General features: G+C 36.7%; 1 protein-coding gene across 1 annotated transcript in view; it reads left to right on the top strand.

Moving 5' to 3' along the window:
- MYO16 (myosin XVI) overlaps nt 1-18,164 on the top strand; it is a 267,582-nt gene that overhangs the window by 95,323 nt on the left and 154,095 nt on the right. The window contains exons 10-12 of the mRNA XM_066313833.1: nt 4,824-4,934; nt 7,696-7,761; nt 10,449-10,576. Of these exons, the coding sequence (XP_066169930.1) occupies nt 4,824-4,934; nt 7,696-7,761; nt 10,449-10,576 (305 nt within the window). The remainder of the gene's footprint in view (nt 1-4,823; nt 4,935-7,695; nt 7,762-10,448; nt 10,577-18,164) is intronic.

The raw sequence follows: 18,164 nt of genomic DNA, 5'->3' as shown, positions 1-18,164 counted from the left end.
CCAAGACTATTGCTTGTTTCTAGATGTTCAACAAAAGCATGTACAAAACCACAGATACTTCTTTCTGCCTGATTCTCTTTTGATGTAAGCCTGGCCAAAATTATTCAGGCTTTCATTATCTCTAAGCTAAACTTTTACTTTATAGTTTGTGCACTAAAACATATACAGAAACTCATCAGGATAAGGACAACTAATCTTCCAGGTAAAAATGAGCAAACAGAACTCTTTACGCTGGAGAATTTCATTCTCCACCATGATTTTGAGTCTCCTCAGGGTCCCAGGGCAGATTTTCAAAAGCACCCCTGTTGTTTCACCATACTACAGTGAAACTTCTCACAATAGTTACCATTCAAAGACAAGAGAACAGACTTGAAGGTGAATCTCTTTTAGCTCTTTTATTTGAGAAATATCTGCAGGAAACGATCTGAAATTCTGCTCCAGACAGGCTAGCTGTGTGTATCCTGTTTTTTCAGAAACAGGGAAAACTAGAAAATATCTGTAGCTGCTGATTCTGGAGTGATGCTCCCTAGCATGGAAGGATAGGAAGAGTCCTGTTTGAGAAATTATCATTAACAGGGATAGGTTAGAAATTGTGCTATTTTCATTGGTTTTTAAATGACTGATTGCATTACAAAAGAATTTATACAACTTCTCAGTTGGCAAGGGCTTAATGAAGTTTGGCTCAAGAAGAAAGAAAGAGAGTAAACTAATCACTTTTTTAGTTAAATTTTAGGAAAGTAAAGAGTCCCTAGATTTTGTCAAATTAAATGATACAATATTTTTTCTTTTGATGTAATTCTGATCCTGGGAGTACAGGGATTGTGTTCTCTACTTTTTGCCATGCATTATGAACTCTAGGTATATATATATATCTCATTTCTGCATTTGCCTTAATATTTTGACCTTAGTTTTCAAAGATGAAATTTATTCATTTAACACTTATTATTAATATTAATATTATTATTTTAATTTCACAACTTGAGAAGTAAAGTTTTTATTTAGTGCTGATACCAAAGGAAATCTTTGAAAACCCCTTCCTGCTGTTCCTGCCTTTTGGGTATCCTAATTCAAATAAGTTTCTAATGAGTTGTCTTTTACTCTTACCAGTTGCACTCAAACTACACTCCAAGTAATGATGTTCTGTTTAATTTTTCAATAGGTTATGTGGAATCATTACTTGGATTTCATGTTCATATATTATTGAAATATATCAGGATGATATTTTGTATGCTTTATGTCAGAAATACCACACATTCTTAGGCAGTATGGCATGCAGATTAGGCATTTATTGGGGGATCAAAAAGAAAAATTTCATCCTAGCACATTTCAGATATGTATTTTTAATAGAAAAAGCCTGTAACTTTTTTGGTTTGGAAAGAAATAACTGTTCAAATTTATATATAGCTTCAGGGGGTTTTAATTGCAAAAAATTTTGAAAAATAGCCTTGAGAAAATATTTCCCATGAAGATTTTTATTGCTTGAAGTATAGGAGATGAGGATGAAGTGACTACTTCAATAAAGCATTTTGGACCTCTCTTGGCTTGCATTAGCTTTTACTTTTTTCCTAGGTAAAAGGTGTTCTTTGATCATCAGTAATGTCAAGATCTGTCCTGGCAAACAAAAAAAGAAGTATGAATAATTTTCAGAATTTTATCATAGTCTCAATTTCTCTTCCTCTCATCTGGGAAGGATATTGTTTGGTAGTAGATTCAAATTAATGGCTTGCAATTGAATTACATGCTCCATCCTGCAAATAAATATAAATTAAATATTTTCTTTCTCTTGAGTGTTTTTAAAAAAATAAAACTGGTTCTTGTTTATGTATTGTTAACCACATGAACTGTATTATAGAGTATCCCCTGATGCCTTTTTGATTCTTTCAGTATTAGTTATGACACAGACAAGGCTCAGCTGTGCATAACATAATATCACAAGACCTGGGATGTACATATGTTTTAGTGACACTAGTATGTAAAAAATATAACTAAATAAAATATAACTATAAAACTATATATAACTTAAGACTATTATATGAGCAGATTCTGAATGTTAAGTCTATGTAATTTAATAGAATACATAGAAATCTTCATTGTAGGCATTGCAAAAATCTAAAACTAATCACTCCCAGAGTCATATTTATATTGGAACTTATGCTGTATGTATGACTATTTTTCTTTAAAGTCCCATAACAGGTACATCATGCAATTAAAATGATAGCGAGTGAGATGCACTGAGCTAAAAAACAAATCTGTATCCTCAGAAAAGTAGATAAGAATGGAAGTTTAATGTGCCCAAAAATAAAATATTACTAATGTACCTAACATTTACTGTTAAGTTAAATCAGTTGTGAGTTGAAGGGACTCAGGGCTTCTTATCTCAATGTGATTATTTGCTTGTTGAACTATGAAATTTGATGCAATGTATCAGGTAGAAAATGCTGAAACATCAAATCCTAAACTTTGCAGAAAAAAAGAGTTGAAAAGATTTTGGTTTTCTTTCTTGGAGTTTTACTGAGCACTTCACATTTCTAACCATACCTACAGAATGAGCAATTTTGGCCATGCCTAGATAATGAAATAAATGCAATACATTCCCTGTTTGGTGGCCTAGGGCTGTGTGGGATGAGTCCATAAACATCTGTAAGACAAAATTTTTCTCCCTCCAGAGATGGGGCCATGCCCAGATGACCTATAGAAAATGATAATTGTCTTGTGACCTGAATGATATCCAGGTTTTATCTGCATGAATGCTAGCTGATAAGGAACCAGGAATGTATAAGAAGATGTGCTAAAAAGTTCAGAAAATATGGAGAAACTCAGGGGAGTACTTTTATCCAAACCTTCCTTTTATTTACAAATACATAGCAGAGGTTTAATCTTCTCAGAGATAGATTAAAAGAAGCTCATTCTATGGCACAGATGTTCTGAGTTTTGATAGCACACAAGGGAGTGCAGTGAAGGCTGATGCCTGTTTTGTTCCTGAATGCCTGGTGAGCACACTATTAAGGAAAGGAGGCCACAGACTTGTCTCTCTGCTGTCTCTCTACAAGACACTTAAAAATGTTCTTGGAATTTTTTTTTTTTTCTATTCCAATGTACATCATCAAAGACAAATGCCAAAATGTAACTATATTTTTTGTTTTGCCAAGTGGAATTCTTGTTTTCTAGTCAGCTGTATATCCAGCTGCCATGATTAAAAACAAAAAGAGCAAGAAATGCCATCTGTGTGACAGAGAAATCTTCATTCACTTCAGTGGGGTGAGAAACAAAGCTCTCCAATAGGTAGACATACACCTGTAAGGCACAGGTAGTGAAATCGGAGTATCAGATTTTCTGAACTCCACCTTGCACCCATGACAACTGAGTTGCAGCTTAGAATTTCTGTGTTAGATCCCCAGTACTAAACACAAGTATCCATAGTCTTTGGGCTCTTCCCCATGACAGAAGCATGCTCCATGTTCCCTCCAGTACCTCCCAGTCTGCTTCTGCCCCTGATCTCCTGTCACTGACAAGAGCTGAAGGTGCTGAGGTCTTACATAGGGCCATTGGTTGGAGACAGAAGCAACAGAAATCACCGAGGGTCACTGACAAACAGCCTGGTTTAGTGTTTGGAACCTCCTTTCATAGGGACTTCAAATTCCCCAGGCTTGGACAGCCCGTTGGTCAGGTTTCAGCACTGCGCAGCTCTCCTGCCAGTGATATGTCTGCAGTTAGGATCAAATGGGATTGGCTGGGGGTCCCCTGTGTAGATTTGAATCCAACCTCTCCTTACCCAAGGATTTGTTTTCCCTCTAGGTCAAGTTTGGGGGTCCAATATGGTCAAATTTATCTGGCTGGCTACAGGCCAGCTGCTACCATGACACTGAGGTGTTCACCACAAATGGACAGTGTCTGCCTTTCTCCTCATTTTAAGCAGAACAATAGAAAAAAGAAGTTTCATCTTGATTGTCCATTCTCAAAACAGACCCTGACTTATTATAATAAACTCTGAACAAACTACTTTATTTTATTGCCGTTCATGTAAGAATTTTCTGTTTCTGGGTATTTTTCTGATATAAAAAATGAATCAAACTACATTTTAAGTGCAGATCATTTTTATAAGCACACTGCTTAATGTGTCAGTGTTTGTTTTGTCTTTAAGCAAATTTCCATTATCACAGATTCTTTCTTCTTCTGTCTCCTATCTCAGTCCTTTGGATCTTTTTTGTTTCATTACGTTTTTACTTACCCTTGCAAGGTTTCTATTATACACCCTGATCTCAAAAGTGTTAAACAATTTCACTCACCAATTTTGGCTAAAGGGACTCTTTTGGTTGTCTTCTGGTTTCCATAACAACACATTTCCAAGTTCTTACTAATTTACTTCTCTTCTGGAAGAAAAATTCCAGTACAATTTCAAATCCCGTATGTTAAAGAGTGGTCTTAGAGCTTTGCTAAATACTGCAAGAAATACTTTACAAGTTTGCTAACTAATTTCTTGATTTCCTCTGCTATAAACACTTAATAAAAGAACAGGAAAATTGCATTTGATCCGAGAATCTTTATGGGTTTAAGGATTGCAAACGTATGGTATGGTATGGTCTGATCTTAAGAACCCATCAGACTCATGCAGTTATATACCATAACATTGATATTAATTTTTATATTCTTCTCTTGATTGAGATTGATGATGTGCATTAATTGGAGAGTGTCAACTTTCTAGTTTCTTAATGCATTTTCTTCCCATAAATTCTAGAGGTCGTGGTTTATACTGTAAGTAGAATATTATGGTACAGAGGGATTAATTGTGAAGTTACTTTATTTCTCTGATTTGTGTTTTCCAGATCAAGCTAATGCCTCCAGCTCCAAATGATGACCTGGCTTCTCTGAGTGAGCTAACAGACAGCAGCCTACTTTACGAGATTCAGAAACGTTTCAATAACAATCAGATTTATGTGAGTTGCTATTCACCTACCTAAGCATTCAGAAAAGACCTAAGAGAGAATAGGAAAAATAGGATTAGTGTCATAACTACTGGACAGTAACCTGCCCTGAACTAATGACTAGTTTTAAATGGATGAGGGAATGTGTGTGTGTGTAAACCCTGCCATTCCTCAAGTTCGTGTAGGAAATGGAGAAATAAAAAATGGAATATCACTTCAGACAGGTTTGAATACAATTTATGTGTGTTTATTGCATGGAGGAAGTAAGTTGGTAAACATTGATGAACACACTTGGCACGAATGAGAGTTATAAGGTCACTCAGATCACAGTGTGGTTGGGGCGGGGGTTCACCACCATGATTCCTTTTCAAACTACCAAAAGAGCCTTCCATTTTCAATGCTATGTTAATTTAATACAGCATGATTGCTGGAAATGTAAAAGAAATTTAGATTTAAGCGCTTAGAATTCAGCACGGGAGATTTAATTATTCATTTCTTCCAGCATCAGAGAAGTAATTATATTGTAATGTCAATCATCTAGATACCAAAAGAAATTTTTGTATCCTTGTCCATATCTTACCTATAATTATAACTAACTTATTGAACAGCTGAATGGAATGTAAATATGAAACATGCATATTATTTTTAAATTTGTATGTTGATTACACTATTTAGAATAAAACAATATGAAGAACTGTTATGTTGCTGTGAATCCTTTTGAAATTATGGGAACTTCAGTTTTAGGTTTTATGGCATGCAATGGTAAAAAAATTCTGAGGTTTGGAATAATGCATCAAATACTAAAAAATACTCATTATATGAGTATTTACTTTTCTTTATCTCGCTTCCAAAGATACAAGATACTTTTAACTGAATTCATGAAGATCCACAGAGAAAGTATTTGATTTTAAGATACTGAAGATTTCTCCTGAAAGGGTTTTGTACTCTGGAATTCTCTTAGCTTAATAGGATTTGTAGGCAACGATCACTCTTATTCTGCTCAACAGAAGCCACTGTGCTTTGGTTGAGTGTCAGAATCAGTGCAGAAGATGCTTTCCTCTTGACTCAGTTGGAAAAGTTCTTTGGCTCCAAATCCAAGCCAAAGTCCTCAATAGCACTAAACGCTCCCTGCTTCATGTTTTTCTGAAGCTCTGTGAGGTTTCATTCCACCAGAACACCCAACAGTGAAGTCAGGGTGGGTGAGAGAAAGGAAATAAATTGATGCATTTTAGAAGAAAACCAGTACATTTACTATGAAAGCCAAAATTTTCCACCTCCCCCAATCCAAGTGCTTCATCTTGAAAGAGACAACACGACTGGAACTGTTCACATGATGCTTTGCTGTCTGACATCTTCAGAGACAGAAGTCTGGCAATTTTTGCATTCTAACAGTGTAGTATAGCAGCAGTTATTTATGTGAAGTGAAAAGTATAGTAGCAAGGGTACCCAGGGTAATCTACAATCTCACACTTAAGTGCATAGAATTGTAGAATGGTTTGAGTTGGAAAGGACCCTTAAGATCATCTGGTTCCAACCCTCCTGCCATGGCCAGAGACATCTTCCTGTAGAAGATATTGAGCTTGGGGCCCCATCCAACCTGTCCTTCCAGGCATGGGGCATCCTTTTCTGGCAACCTCTTCTAGTGCTTCAGCACTGTAACAATAAAGATTTTTTCCTAGTAGCTAATCTAAATATTTTCCCTTTCAGCTTAACACCATTCCTCCTCATTCTATCACTACAATCCCTGATGGAGTCCCTCCCTATCTTTCTTGTAGGCTCCCTTAGGTATTGGAAGATTGCTCTAAGTTCTGTCTGGAGCCTTCTGCAGGCTAAACAATCTCAATTTTCTCAGCCTATCTTAAGAGCAGAGGTGCTCCAGGCCTCTGATCATCTTCGTGGCCCTCATCTTGTCCTCACAGCTCCATGTCTTTCCTGTGCTGAGGATCCCCATAGCAGGATGCAGAGCTGCAGGTGGAGTCTCACCAGAGCAGAGCAGAGCAGAATCCTCTCTGTCACCCTGCTGCCCACGCTGCTTGTGGAGCAGTCCAGGCCAAAATTGGCTTTCTGGGTTGCAAGAGCACAGTGCTGGCTCAAGTCCAGCCTCTCATCCATCAATAGTCCCAAAGATGAAATAGTAAAATCTTGCAAACATGCATTAGATATAGTTGATTTTTTCTGATATCGTCAGGATAGTTCTAGATGCATGCTCATATATTCCTATACTTGCACAAAGACTTATATAGTTATCAATTACTCCATCTTACCCCCCTAGCAACATATTTTAATGTATTGGCTCTGGATAACCACTATAGCATTTCTAAATTATGTCATCTATTCCATAAAAAATCACTTGAGGAACTTGTTCATGTGGTAGGAATGCCCAGAGTTAGATTCAATGATTCTTGTGGCTCCCTTCCAACTCAGCAGCCTCTGTGATTCCGTGACATTTTTGTAGTATAGAAAGTGGTAAGTTACAAATTAACTTTCAAGTAATCTACCAATAATGTATGTGCTGCAATTTTTCTCTGCATAGTTTTCAGTTATGAAGAATCCAGTTTTATTACAAAAATGCTAATTAATTCTGTTCAAAATGTAAATTTAGATCTTAAATTCAAACCGTGGAGTTAAAAGCTCAGAATTCATTAATTATGTTTAGCATGTTGTTAGCTAGATTTAAGAGGCTTTGCTGAGAGTTCTTTTTGGAAGAAAGCCATTAGCCTCCTTAAAAAATTGATTTATTACTTAATAAAGCAATTATATCTTTTTTTTTCAGACCTACATTGGTGATATACTGCTGCTTGTTAACCCATTTAAAGAACTTCCTATTTATTCTACCATGGTAAGCACTATCTTTTTAAAACTTTGTGGATATTTTTTTACAATTCATATAGTTCATTTGGCTGGCCAAACCCCTAAAATTAATAACAGATATGCCCATTTTATGTGGAGAGCATCTTAGTTTTAGTATTTTAGATAAACCTTAATATTTTTTCCAAGATACAATTTTTTCTGTATCTTATTGGTGAAACAGCCATCCTGATAACACTTTGAATAAGCAGGAGCTCTTTTGGTTGTTTAAAAATAGTTCCTGATCACCTTGGTTGTGGTTTCTTGTTGTTTCTGCCACAGTCAAACTTATAGAAATAGATGCATGCTTCATACAGTGGTTGTTTGAGTTCACCCTCCCCTTTCCCGAAAGATGTTTATGGAAATAACAACCTTGGATGGTGAACGAATGATCCAAATGTCTGTCTCTGCTCCACACCAGGGCCCTCATCTGGAACACCACTGTGAGCTGAGCACTGCCCTGGGTCAGGCACAGGCAGCGCTTGGGCAAAGGGGGATTGAGTCTTGTGAAAACATTCAAGTGTTTTGATCTGTCCTTCATCTTCACCCAGACATTTTAGTGTTAGTATAATTGTTAATTTATCCTCCCCTCTTATCTTCTCATTGATGCACTGAGATGGCAGAGCTCTGCCTCCCTGGTAGGGAATGTTCACATATGTCTATTTAACTTACAAGAATTTAAAGGATCAAAAATTTGGTGAGCAAATTGTGATTTGTGACTGTTTGCTGCATCATGTGGCTTTGTGTGTAACAGTAGTAAATCTGAGAGAAAGAAAGCTGTGATGTTCATGATAAGAGCAGCAGATTCCAAGTCTGAATTTACTTCTAGAAATGGAAATCATCCATCACACCCATCACAAGATTTTAGATGATGGTATTTTTTTCTGTCACTGTGTATTTTATATTAGATACATGATTTTGTGCACTAAGAGAGAATTGTAAAGAGAAAGAGTTTACATATTAAAATGCTTCATGAATGTTTGCAGCATCTTTACTTGTCTGTGATAGATCTATTTAATTAAGTTCATCATGAGACACTTTTTGTCCTATAATTGTTTGGGTCACCTTGGATAATAATTACTTTCACTTCATCACTGTGATCTGCACACTGTTGTGCACTATGCAGGTATTTCCCAGATGATCAAGAAACCATGGTTGTAAAACCACTTTGTTTTTGAAATGCTCCATTATAGTGCAGCAGCTTATCTGATATTGTATTAAAGTCTCTAAGTGTTAGATGGTCTATGTATTAAAGTAATAAAAAGTGATTATGTCAATTCCTCACTAAATGCTGACATGCTATATGATGTGGCTCATTAGTTAGCATTTCTGTTTCAGGTATGTAGTTTGTTAGCTGTCAGAAAGAAAAGGAATGCAAACGTATTGAGCATGATACTATTTTTAAAACAAGGATGAAGCAATGAAAATATTATCATATACGTCTTTCAATAACAGCAACATTTTATGTTTCCTTCTTTTTTTAAAAAATACTGTATATAACTTCTCAACAAACAATTTTGTTGTTATGCACTGACCACTCACACTGTTCCAATAGAATACTACTAAAATAAATACTTTATAAGCAATTATTCACTCTGAGATAACATAAAGAATCACACATTAATGGACACCAATGCACTTTGCTTCTTATGAAATTCAATGCAATTGCTAGATGATAATATTATTGCATTTTAATTTTATTGCATGGAAACACACTGTACAACTACACTACACATTATAATAGCATTATACAAGGAACATGCAAGTACAACTTTGAAGGTATCTTAGTGACTGTGGAAGTGCCTGAACTGTGGTAATGCTACTTTTTTACATTCCTGAAGAATTTATTTGTGCCCAATTAGGACAAAAACTTGCAGCATTCTGCATTGAGCATACTTGTGTGAAGGCTTTCCTTTGCACTTTTTGACATTCTGAAATGATTCTTGGAAATTGGTGTGGATTTAATTTTTTTTTTTTTTTTTGTCCAGTAGCCCTTAAGGCCTGACTGAGAATACATCATGGAGGATTCATTCAGCTACAGTGTTGTACATACCCCAGGATTTAATAGTTCAATATCCAAATAAATAAGACAGGGATGGGACAGAAAGGGGTTATACTTTCAGAAGAAAAAAAAAAAAAAAAAAAAAAAAAAAAGGGGTTTCTATAACAGATAATTGGATTTACTCAGGCTTTAGGGATAGTATATGTTGCCAGCTATGTGTGTCAGAAGTTATTCCATATTGCAAAGAGTATTTGTGGGAGACTGCTCTGCTCTGTCATGTAGTAAATTAATTTGTTTATAACTTACTCCTTTGCTTTCAATTTTAACTTTTCATGGGATGTTCATATTTAATTTTGTAAATTTTCAAGTCAAGACACTGAAAAGCTATAAATGTAAGGTATTAAAAAGTAGCTTACTAGGTTTTGTTTTACTTAATACACAAATCAGTACTTTTAAGTCCTCTAGTTTTGTTTCTTTTTGTAGCTTAATTAGACCTTTTGTGTTTAAAGCTCTATTATCTGTAATGGCTTCATAGCCATTGTAAAGGTATCACTTCTATACATGGAGAGATAATGTTCATAATGCTCAGAAAGCTTTACAAAAGACCCAAGAGTAAGGGGGTGAAACATAGTTGTTTTGAAATGTATTTATAATTTTAATTTTTTAAAATTTTTCAGGTCACCCAGCTTTATTTAAGTAACTCTGGAAAACTGTGTTCCTCACTTCCCCCCCATATATTTTCCTGTGCTGAAAGAGCTTACCACATGCTATTCCAGGAGCAGCGTCCCCAGTGCTTTATCCTCAGGTGAAAATTTATCTTTCTATTAATTAATTTGTACCTCCTGCCTTTCAGCTCTTTCCCTTGGGCCTCAGCAGTTGAGATTTCCATTTTATTTTTTTCTCTAACTGATTTTTTTTCTGTGTACTGATCTCTGTATCATACATTAGAGCAAAATAGAAATGAAAAAGGTTTAATTACATCTCAAGTTCATAAATTCTCTTGGGCAATTGCCACTCGATGTAGCTGCATCTAATTAGGAACAAGAGTTAATGGTAAAGAATTCAAAACTGCTGTGTGAGTTTGCTAATATTACATGAATCACAATTAGAAATAGAATCTATTGACAATAAAAATGATAAGTCCTTGACTAAATTACAAATCTCTGTGGTGAGGCACCTGTACTGGAGCTTGCACTCTGCCTCACATATTTGTGTGACCATAAGTTTGTTCTTTATGTCTCCAAGCTCAAAATGGACTTTAAAATGGAATTTAACCTTTTTTCACAGTGTTGTTTCAGTGATAAATAACTTCAAGACTGTGAGTAAATGTATTAGTAATCTGTGAAAAAAGTTTCATCCAGATATGCTGTTTTCATAATAGTGAAATTTGGCATTCACTTGGAACCTTTTAATCCCCAAATCTATTCATTCTTCTTTTCTCAAATTCTCTGAAAGCAGTGAGTCTGGTGAATTTGGTGTACTTAGTCAAAGAAATTTCTTCCTCAGTCTTATCACTTTTCTATCTTTTCACATTTTACTTACTTTCATATTTTCCGAACCTTTAATCTTAATATCTTCCATGGGATTACAGAACCAATGATATTGTAAAAGACTTTTGAGGTCATCACGTCCAGCCTTGGATTGAGCACTACCCTGTCAATGAGACCATGGCACTGAGTGCCGTGTCCAGACATTTCTTGAACGCCTCCAGAGATGATGACTCCACCTCCTCCCTGAGCAGCCCATTCTAATGTCTAATTATCCTTCCTGAGAAGAAATTCCTTCTGATGTCCAACCTAAACCTCCCCTGGTGCAGCTTGAGGCCATTTTCTCTTGGTTTGTCTCTAGTTGCCTGGGAGAAGATGCCAGTGCCTGCCTGGCTATAGCTTCCTTTCAGGCAGCTGTAGAGAGTGATGAGGTCTCCCCTGAGCCTCCTTTTCTCCAGCGCCAACAACCCCAGCTCCTTCAGCCATTCTTCACAGGACTTGTGCTCCAAACCCTTGACCAGCTCTGCTGCCCTTCTCTGGACTCCTGCCAGCACTTGAATGTACTTGAAGTGAGGAGACCAGAAATGGACAGAGGACTTGAGGTGCGGCCAAATTTGTTACTATTTTACAGTATTTTTTTTTCCCAAGTCACTTCACATCTGATCAACACTCCACTGACTAAAATAGAGCATTTTACAGCAGAAAAGCATTTGGCCAAATCACTGAGGAAGTAACTATCAGTTATTCAGAATTATTTTCATTGTGTAGCAAGCTGGCTTTACTCATGTATGCTTAACACCAAGAGCAGTCTTTGTATAATTTCTAATGGAAGTTACAGAATAAAATAATTTTATTATTTATGCTCTTAAATAGCCAGTAGGTGGACTTTTCATAATTAGCTTCCTTCTGATGGCATTTTGCTCCTGCTTTTCAGGATATGAGAATACATTAAGCACTGACAAGATAAGTAAAGAGCTGTCTAGGGAGCCTAAATACAGTCCTGGTAAAAGCTAAGGAGCCTTCATAAATCAAACCAAAGATTTATGACATGATGATGGCTAATTTTGTGAGTCAAAAAGTCATAATGAATACATAAAAGGAAATGATCTTGCTTGTTAACAGCCAGGAGTGTCAATATCTAATGATACTGCTGTGATATAAATCACATTTTTAAGCCAAATAACCTGGAACAGAGAGAAGTCCTTGTGCTTTACAGCGGAATGCATTGAAAGCTTTGGATTTCCTCAGTTTAGCATCACCAAAAATATTCATTGCAATTTAGTATTTATTTTTGAAAATATAATTCTATGTATTTTAAATACAATGGGCTGCTGCAGTACAGTTACAGATTTGTATTAAAACATTGTTTAGAAATACACTGTCCAATTTAGCTTAACTTTAGAAATATAATTTCCAACTAACGTGAAAGACTGATCAGTCACAGGCAACATTACTGATAACACAAAACTCATTCTTTTGTATTTAAGAGTTTTGCTTGCGCGTATTTGCTTCAAAACTCAAAACCTTGGTCACTCGGAGCAAGACTCAGTGTCTCACTTATGTACTCTGGAAATGGAGAAGAAATACATTATTTTGGCCCCCAAAAGTATTCAAACTTAGTCACTCTTCTTTGGGTATATATTACTATATTAATGGGAATTTGGAGTAGTAGTGCTCACTCTATTACAATAAGAGATTGGTTTCAAAAGTTCATGCAGAACAGCACACCTGTCTTCCTTTAAATCAGGTAAAAACCTTAAATGGACACATTCTGTCAGCAGTTTTTCATCATTTCTGGTTGTATTTCAAGTATTGCAGGAGTAAGGGTTTTTTATTAAGTATTCCTGCACTTCTGAGTGTGGTACCTTTGGTCAGAATTGAAAATGAAGTGCAAAAAATAAAACCCTATCATTTATATAATCTGAAATGACAGATATATTGCTCCTTACATGTTTTGTAGTTAGTCATATTTTCCCTAACCAGATGATTTTTAGAATTTCTTTATAATGGGATTGTTGTTTACCAAACAGTAATGATCCAATAATGATCCAGTGTTCTGAGATCATAAAGGTATAGACAAACCTGCCTAATATGCAGAAATTTGGGGTAAGCAAGTGCTTCTCACTACTTCCAGAAAGTAATTCTTAAAAATTGCCTGGGGTTGGCTGTTTTCTGACTCTTACCTGGGCTTCCTTGGTTAAATCCTTCCATGTGATGGTTCTGGCTATCTCTGAGTGCCCCTCCATGCAATAGAGGACCTCTTGGACCTGGTGAATACCACCAGCAGTGGTGGTCTCAGAGCTGCAGTATTCACACAGGCTTTGAGAGTTTGGGGAGTCACAACAAAGGCAGCTGGAACTCCAGGCACAGCTCTTCACAGCCAGGCAGTCCATGGGATGTCCAGCAAGCGCAGGCTCTGCACAGAGCTCTCTAGCACTAGGGGCACCAATAGCCCAGCTAGACTGGCACAAAAAGGCAAAAGAGCTGGATGATAATTCAAATGCCAGGGATTTGACAGATGTAATTTCTTTAGTTCCTCTGAGTGTATTATGTCTTGGGTTCTTTGCTTCACAACTTTGTATATTCACACTTTCAATTGGTCTTTTTCCTAATTAATATAGATTTCCTTTTTAATTTCAAAACAGAATGTATTTTTTAAATGATTCATAGTATTTGACGATAAAAAATACCTGAGCTGTAATGAAGGTTGTCTTAACAAAATACTTACAAAGTAATACTAGGAAACAGGCCCTCAATCAGGTAGTTATAAAGAAAAGCAGGAAAGCCAAAGGAGGAATAAAATGAGAAAACTTCATGGACTTGCCTAAAGCCCTATGTGAGCATAGGATTTCAGATTTTCCATTCATTTTCCTTTCCTTTGAAATACACTGTTTCTAATTTAACCTTTTCTTTTTTTTAAATCAGTGAATTTAAGCATTTTTTGTCTGTTCCATAGTATCCTTCTAAGTAAATATTAGTGCAGAAGAATGTTTTTTTTCTCCAAAGTGTAGGTTAATTTAACCTACACCTTGACAAGGCAGTCCAAACAAAAGTTTGAAGCCAACATTCATATTGTGAATCAACTTTTGAAAAATATACAGATGAAGCAACTATTTAAAAGAGAAAACTGAAATTGTTCTCTTAGCAGCATTAAATTCTTAGAGCAAAAATATTGCAGGCAGTGGTGACATTGCAAAAAATTTTACTCAACTTAAAATGAAATGGAGCAAACAAGATCTTGTACAAGGTACCAAATTACTTTTTCATTATTAATTTGCCTCAAATATTCCAAATAATGATATCAGCAATTAAAACTTTTTTCTAATATAACATTTCTTTCACTGCAGTTCAATCTATATTTCACTAGAAGTTAATATAACCTGTTGAAATGTACAGAAAATCTAAGTCACCTTGTGTCTCTCTTCCAGCAACTACATTCTGGTGATTTTTGAAGCCCTGAGCAGCAATCTAGCAACCCCTTTGATCAAAAAGCTCCTGTGGCAGGACTGTAAAATTAGCAATTGAGCCAAGCATGTTAAATCTTTGCAGCAATGTTCAGAAAACATGAATCTTGAGAAGAAATATTCAAGAATGGACAGAAACTGTTCACTTTGTACTTGTTTGCATGGTCCTGTGTTACCTGGACCACATTTGTCTTGGACTGAAAAACAAACCTAGCTTTATATTAAAAGTGAAGCAAATTAATGCTTAAGGAGGGAAACTCATGGTGAGCACTCCAGTTCCTTTGTTTAAGTAGGCATTTTTTTGGTTTTAATTTTAAGTTGCATGCCTGGATTTTAATTCTTGAAAACAATCAAAGGAGTTATCAACTGTTATTTTAGCGTCCTTTCTCCCCACCCTCAGTTTCTCCAGTTGCGAGAAAGATTTTTGAATCCTGGAAAAACTTTCTGTTGAAGAGGTTGTTTTTGTCAGATGAGGTTGGGCCTGAACAAACAATAAAATGCTGCAATTTGTTAAATATCAAGTCTTATATAGCTCTCAGAATGGTACAAATATTTATCTGCTGGATATAAAGGGCTGTACACTTTGGATAAGCTGTGAGCTCTTACAAACAGTGAATTATATCAGATCTGATTCTGAAACATAAATGAACACTTCTGTTCAATAGCATAATAACTAACTGTGACTGTAGTAAATATCAGAGATGTTTTCATTTTAGAGAAGTTCATTAGCAGCTGAAATAACTGAAGAGTCACCATTGCTAATCTTTTTGGTAACCTGTGGTATAGTGATAGCAGGTTGCAGCTGTGATTTTGTATTAAGCATGTTGTGGAGGGACAAAACTATTTCATCATCATGACACACAGCTGCCAGTGAACTGGCCAATGTGAGTGGACAGTAAGAAAGGAGCTATGATTTATATCTGTCTATGAGCTCACTGACTTTCTGGATAACACAGGTATAAGATCTGTAATTTGGAAGACTGTGAAATGTCTGTAAGGGAGGAATATCACAGCACTAATGTCCTGTTTCAATTTTTCTCTATTTTTGTTTGTGACAACAGACAAAGAAACATGGAATTTGGAGATTGCCATTATAGGGGCAGAAGGCTAAGCTGGATCTTAAGAACAGAGGCAGCATGGTACAAATAACATTTGGAGAGTGAAATCATCATCAAGAGGGCAGAGATGTGTATTTTGTAGGGCGACATCAAGTACCATCTAACTTTTTTAACTCTTTCAGAAGTCAAAAGCTGAAAATCTGAACAAAGCACAGAACACTTAAGGAGAATCTTGTAAATTCTGGAGAGTTGCTAATTTCATATTAGTTGTGACAGTGACCATCTTGACATTACACAATTTATTTTCCTCTTAGATCTGGTTTAAATATGGCTTTTGTGACATATTTGTTGAGATCTTAAAGGTCGATTAGTCCCAAAGATTGCTGTTATAGGCAGGGATATCTCCTCCTAAACCAGGTTTCTCAAGGCCTCATCCAACCTGGGCTTGAACATCTCCAGGGATGGGGAACCCACAACCTCCCTGGGCAGCCTGCTCCGTTGTCTCATCACCCTCACAGTAAAAGATTTCTTCCTAACATCTTGCCTAAACTTCCCCTCTTTCAGTTTGTACCATTATTTCTTGTCCTGTCACTACAGTTCCTGACTAAGAGTCCCACTTTGGCTTCCCTGTAGTCCCCCTTCAGATGCTGGAAGGTTTCCATGAGGTCTCCACAGAGCCTTCTCTTCTCCAGGCTGAACAACTGCAACTTTCTCAGCCTGTCTTCATGGGGAAGGTGCTCCAGTCCTCTTACCAACTTTGTGATGCTCCCCTGGACTTGCTCCAACAATTCAATGTCCTTCTTATGTTGGGGATGCCAGAGCTGGATGTGGTGCTCATAAGAGTGGAGTAGAGGGGGACAGTTGCCTCCTTTAACCAGCTTGGGAGTGACCATCACTCCCAAGTCTCCCTACTCAGGGCTGCTCTCAGTTGCTTCTCTGCCCGGCCTGTCAGTGTCCACGACTCAGGTGCAGGATCTTGCACTTTGTTTTGTTGAACTTCGTGAGGTTTGCATCACCTCTCGAGCATGTTAAGGCCTCTGGATGTCATCCCTTCCATCCTGCAGAAGGGATCACCCCACACCTTGGTGCCATCAGCAAGCTTCATCAGGGTGCACTCAATTCTAATGTCCGTGTCGCTGACAGAGATGTTCAACAGTATCAGCCCCTGTTCTGACCCCTGAGGACACCACTCATCTCTGCTCTCCAGGTGGACAGTGAGATCCACTCTTTGTGTGTGATCATTCAGCCACTTCTTTATCCACCAAATGGTCCAGCCATCAGATCTGTGTCTCTCCAATTTAGAGACAAGGATGTTGTGCAAGGCAGTCTCAAATACTTTACATAAGTTCAGGTAGACAACGTGAGTTGGTCTGTCCCTGTCCACCAACACTGTAGCCCTGGAATAAAATACAGACTGCTTGATCTGTAGTTCCCTGTGTCTTCTGCTTTCCTCTTTTTAAATATGGATATTAATATTTGTCTTTTTCAAGACAACAGGGACTTGACCTGACTGACACAGTTTTTCAAAAATTATGGATAGTGACTAGCAACTTTGTCTTCCAGTTCACTCAGGACCCGCAACTGAATTTCATCAGATCCATCACCATGTAGCCAGGTTGCAAACCATTGCAGTCTTGGACCATAAACCTCCTACTGATGCCAATTAGGAGTTTGAGGTCTGGTGTTAGCCACCACTTTGCTTTTGTCTATATTGTCCACGTCTCTATAAGAGTTTGATATATCACATATATAGTAATGACAAGATCTGTCTCATCACATTAAGACTAGAGTTTACCAGGCAAACAATAAGATATTCACCAAAGGTGCATGTACGTCCCATGAGAGTTGACTGAGATTAAATGTTGCTATCCAAATATGCTATTCAATTGCTATCCAAGTATGAAGCTCTTTTTTATCGTTCCCTTTTTTGTTTCTTGCTTTTCCACTGACTTCTTTTTTGAAGTGATATTTGAATAACTAAAGCAATGGCCAGATTGAAGACAGATACTGTATTTTACTGCCTTCTCATTTTCAGAAACTAAAATACACAGGTATTGACCAGCCATCATGTCCATTGTATTTGTGAAAAAAATTGTAGAAGGAAATTCTGTTGTAGAAGCAGCCCTTTAAATTTGATCAAGTGAATAAACAAAGGAGGAGCATCAAATTACATTTTACTTGGTTTGGTTGTCTGTAAAGAAAATGTCTTATAATTCAAGAAAGAAATTGTCCCATAAATTTCCTAGTCAGGCTTCATCCTTTCCATCTCTTCTTTTCCTTCCTTCTCCATTCTTAAAGTGCACCATTGATTTTGCTTCCTTCCTTCATCCCACCACTTTTCTATTGCTTCTTTCTACCTTTGACATTTTATTGCCTTTTGCTTT

The sequence above is a fragment of the Sylvia atricapilla genome, chromosome 2, assembly GCF_009819655.1.
Source record: "Sylvia atricapilla isolate bSylAtr1 chromosome 2, bSylAtr1.pri, whole genome shotgun sequence".
Lineage (NCBI taxonomy): Eukaryota > Metazoa > Chordata > Aves > Passeriformes > Sylviidae > Sylvia > Sylvia atricapilla.
The sequence above is the reverse complement of the archived record's forward strand: the minus strand, read 5'-3'. Positions and strand labels throughout refer to the sequence as shown.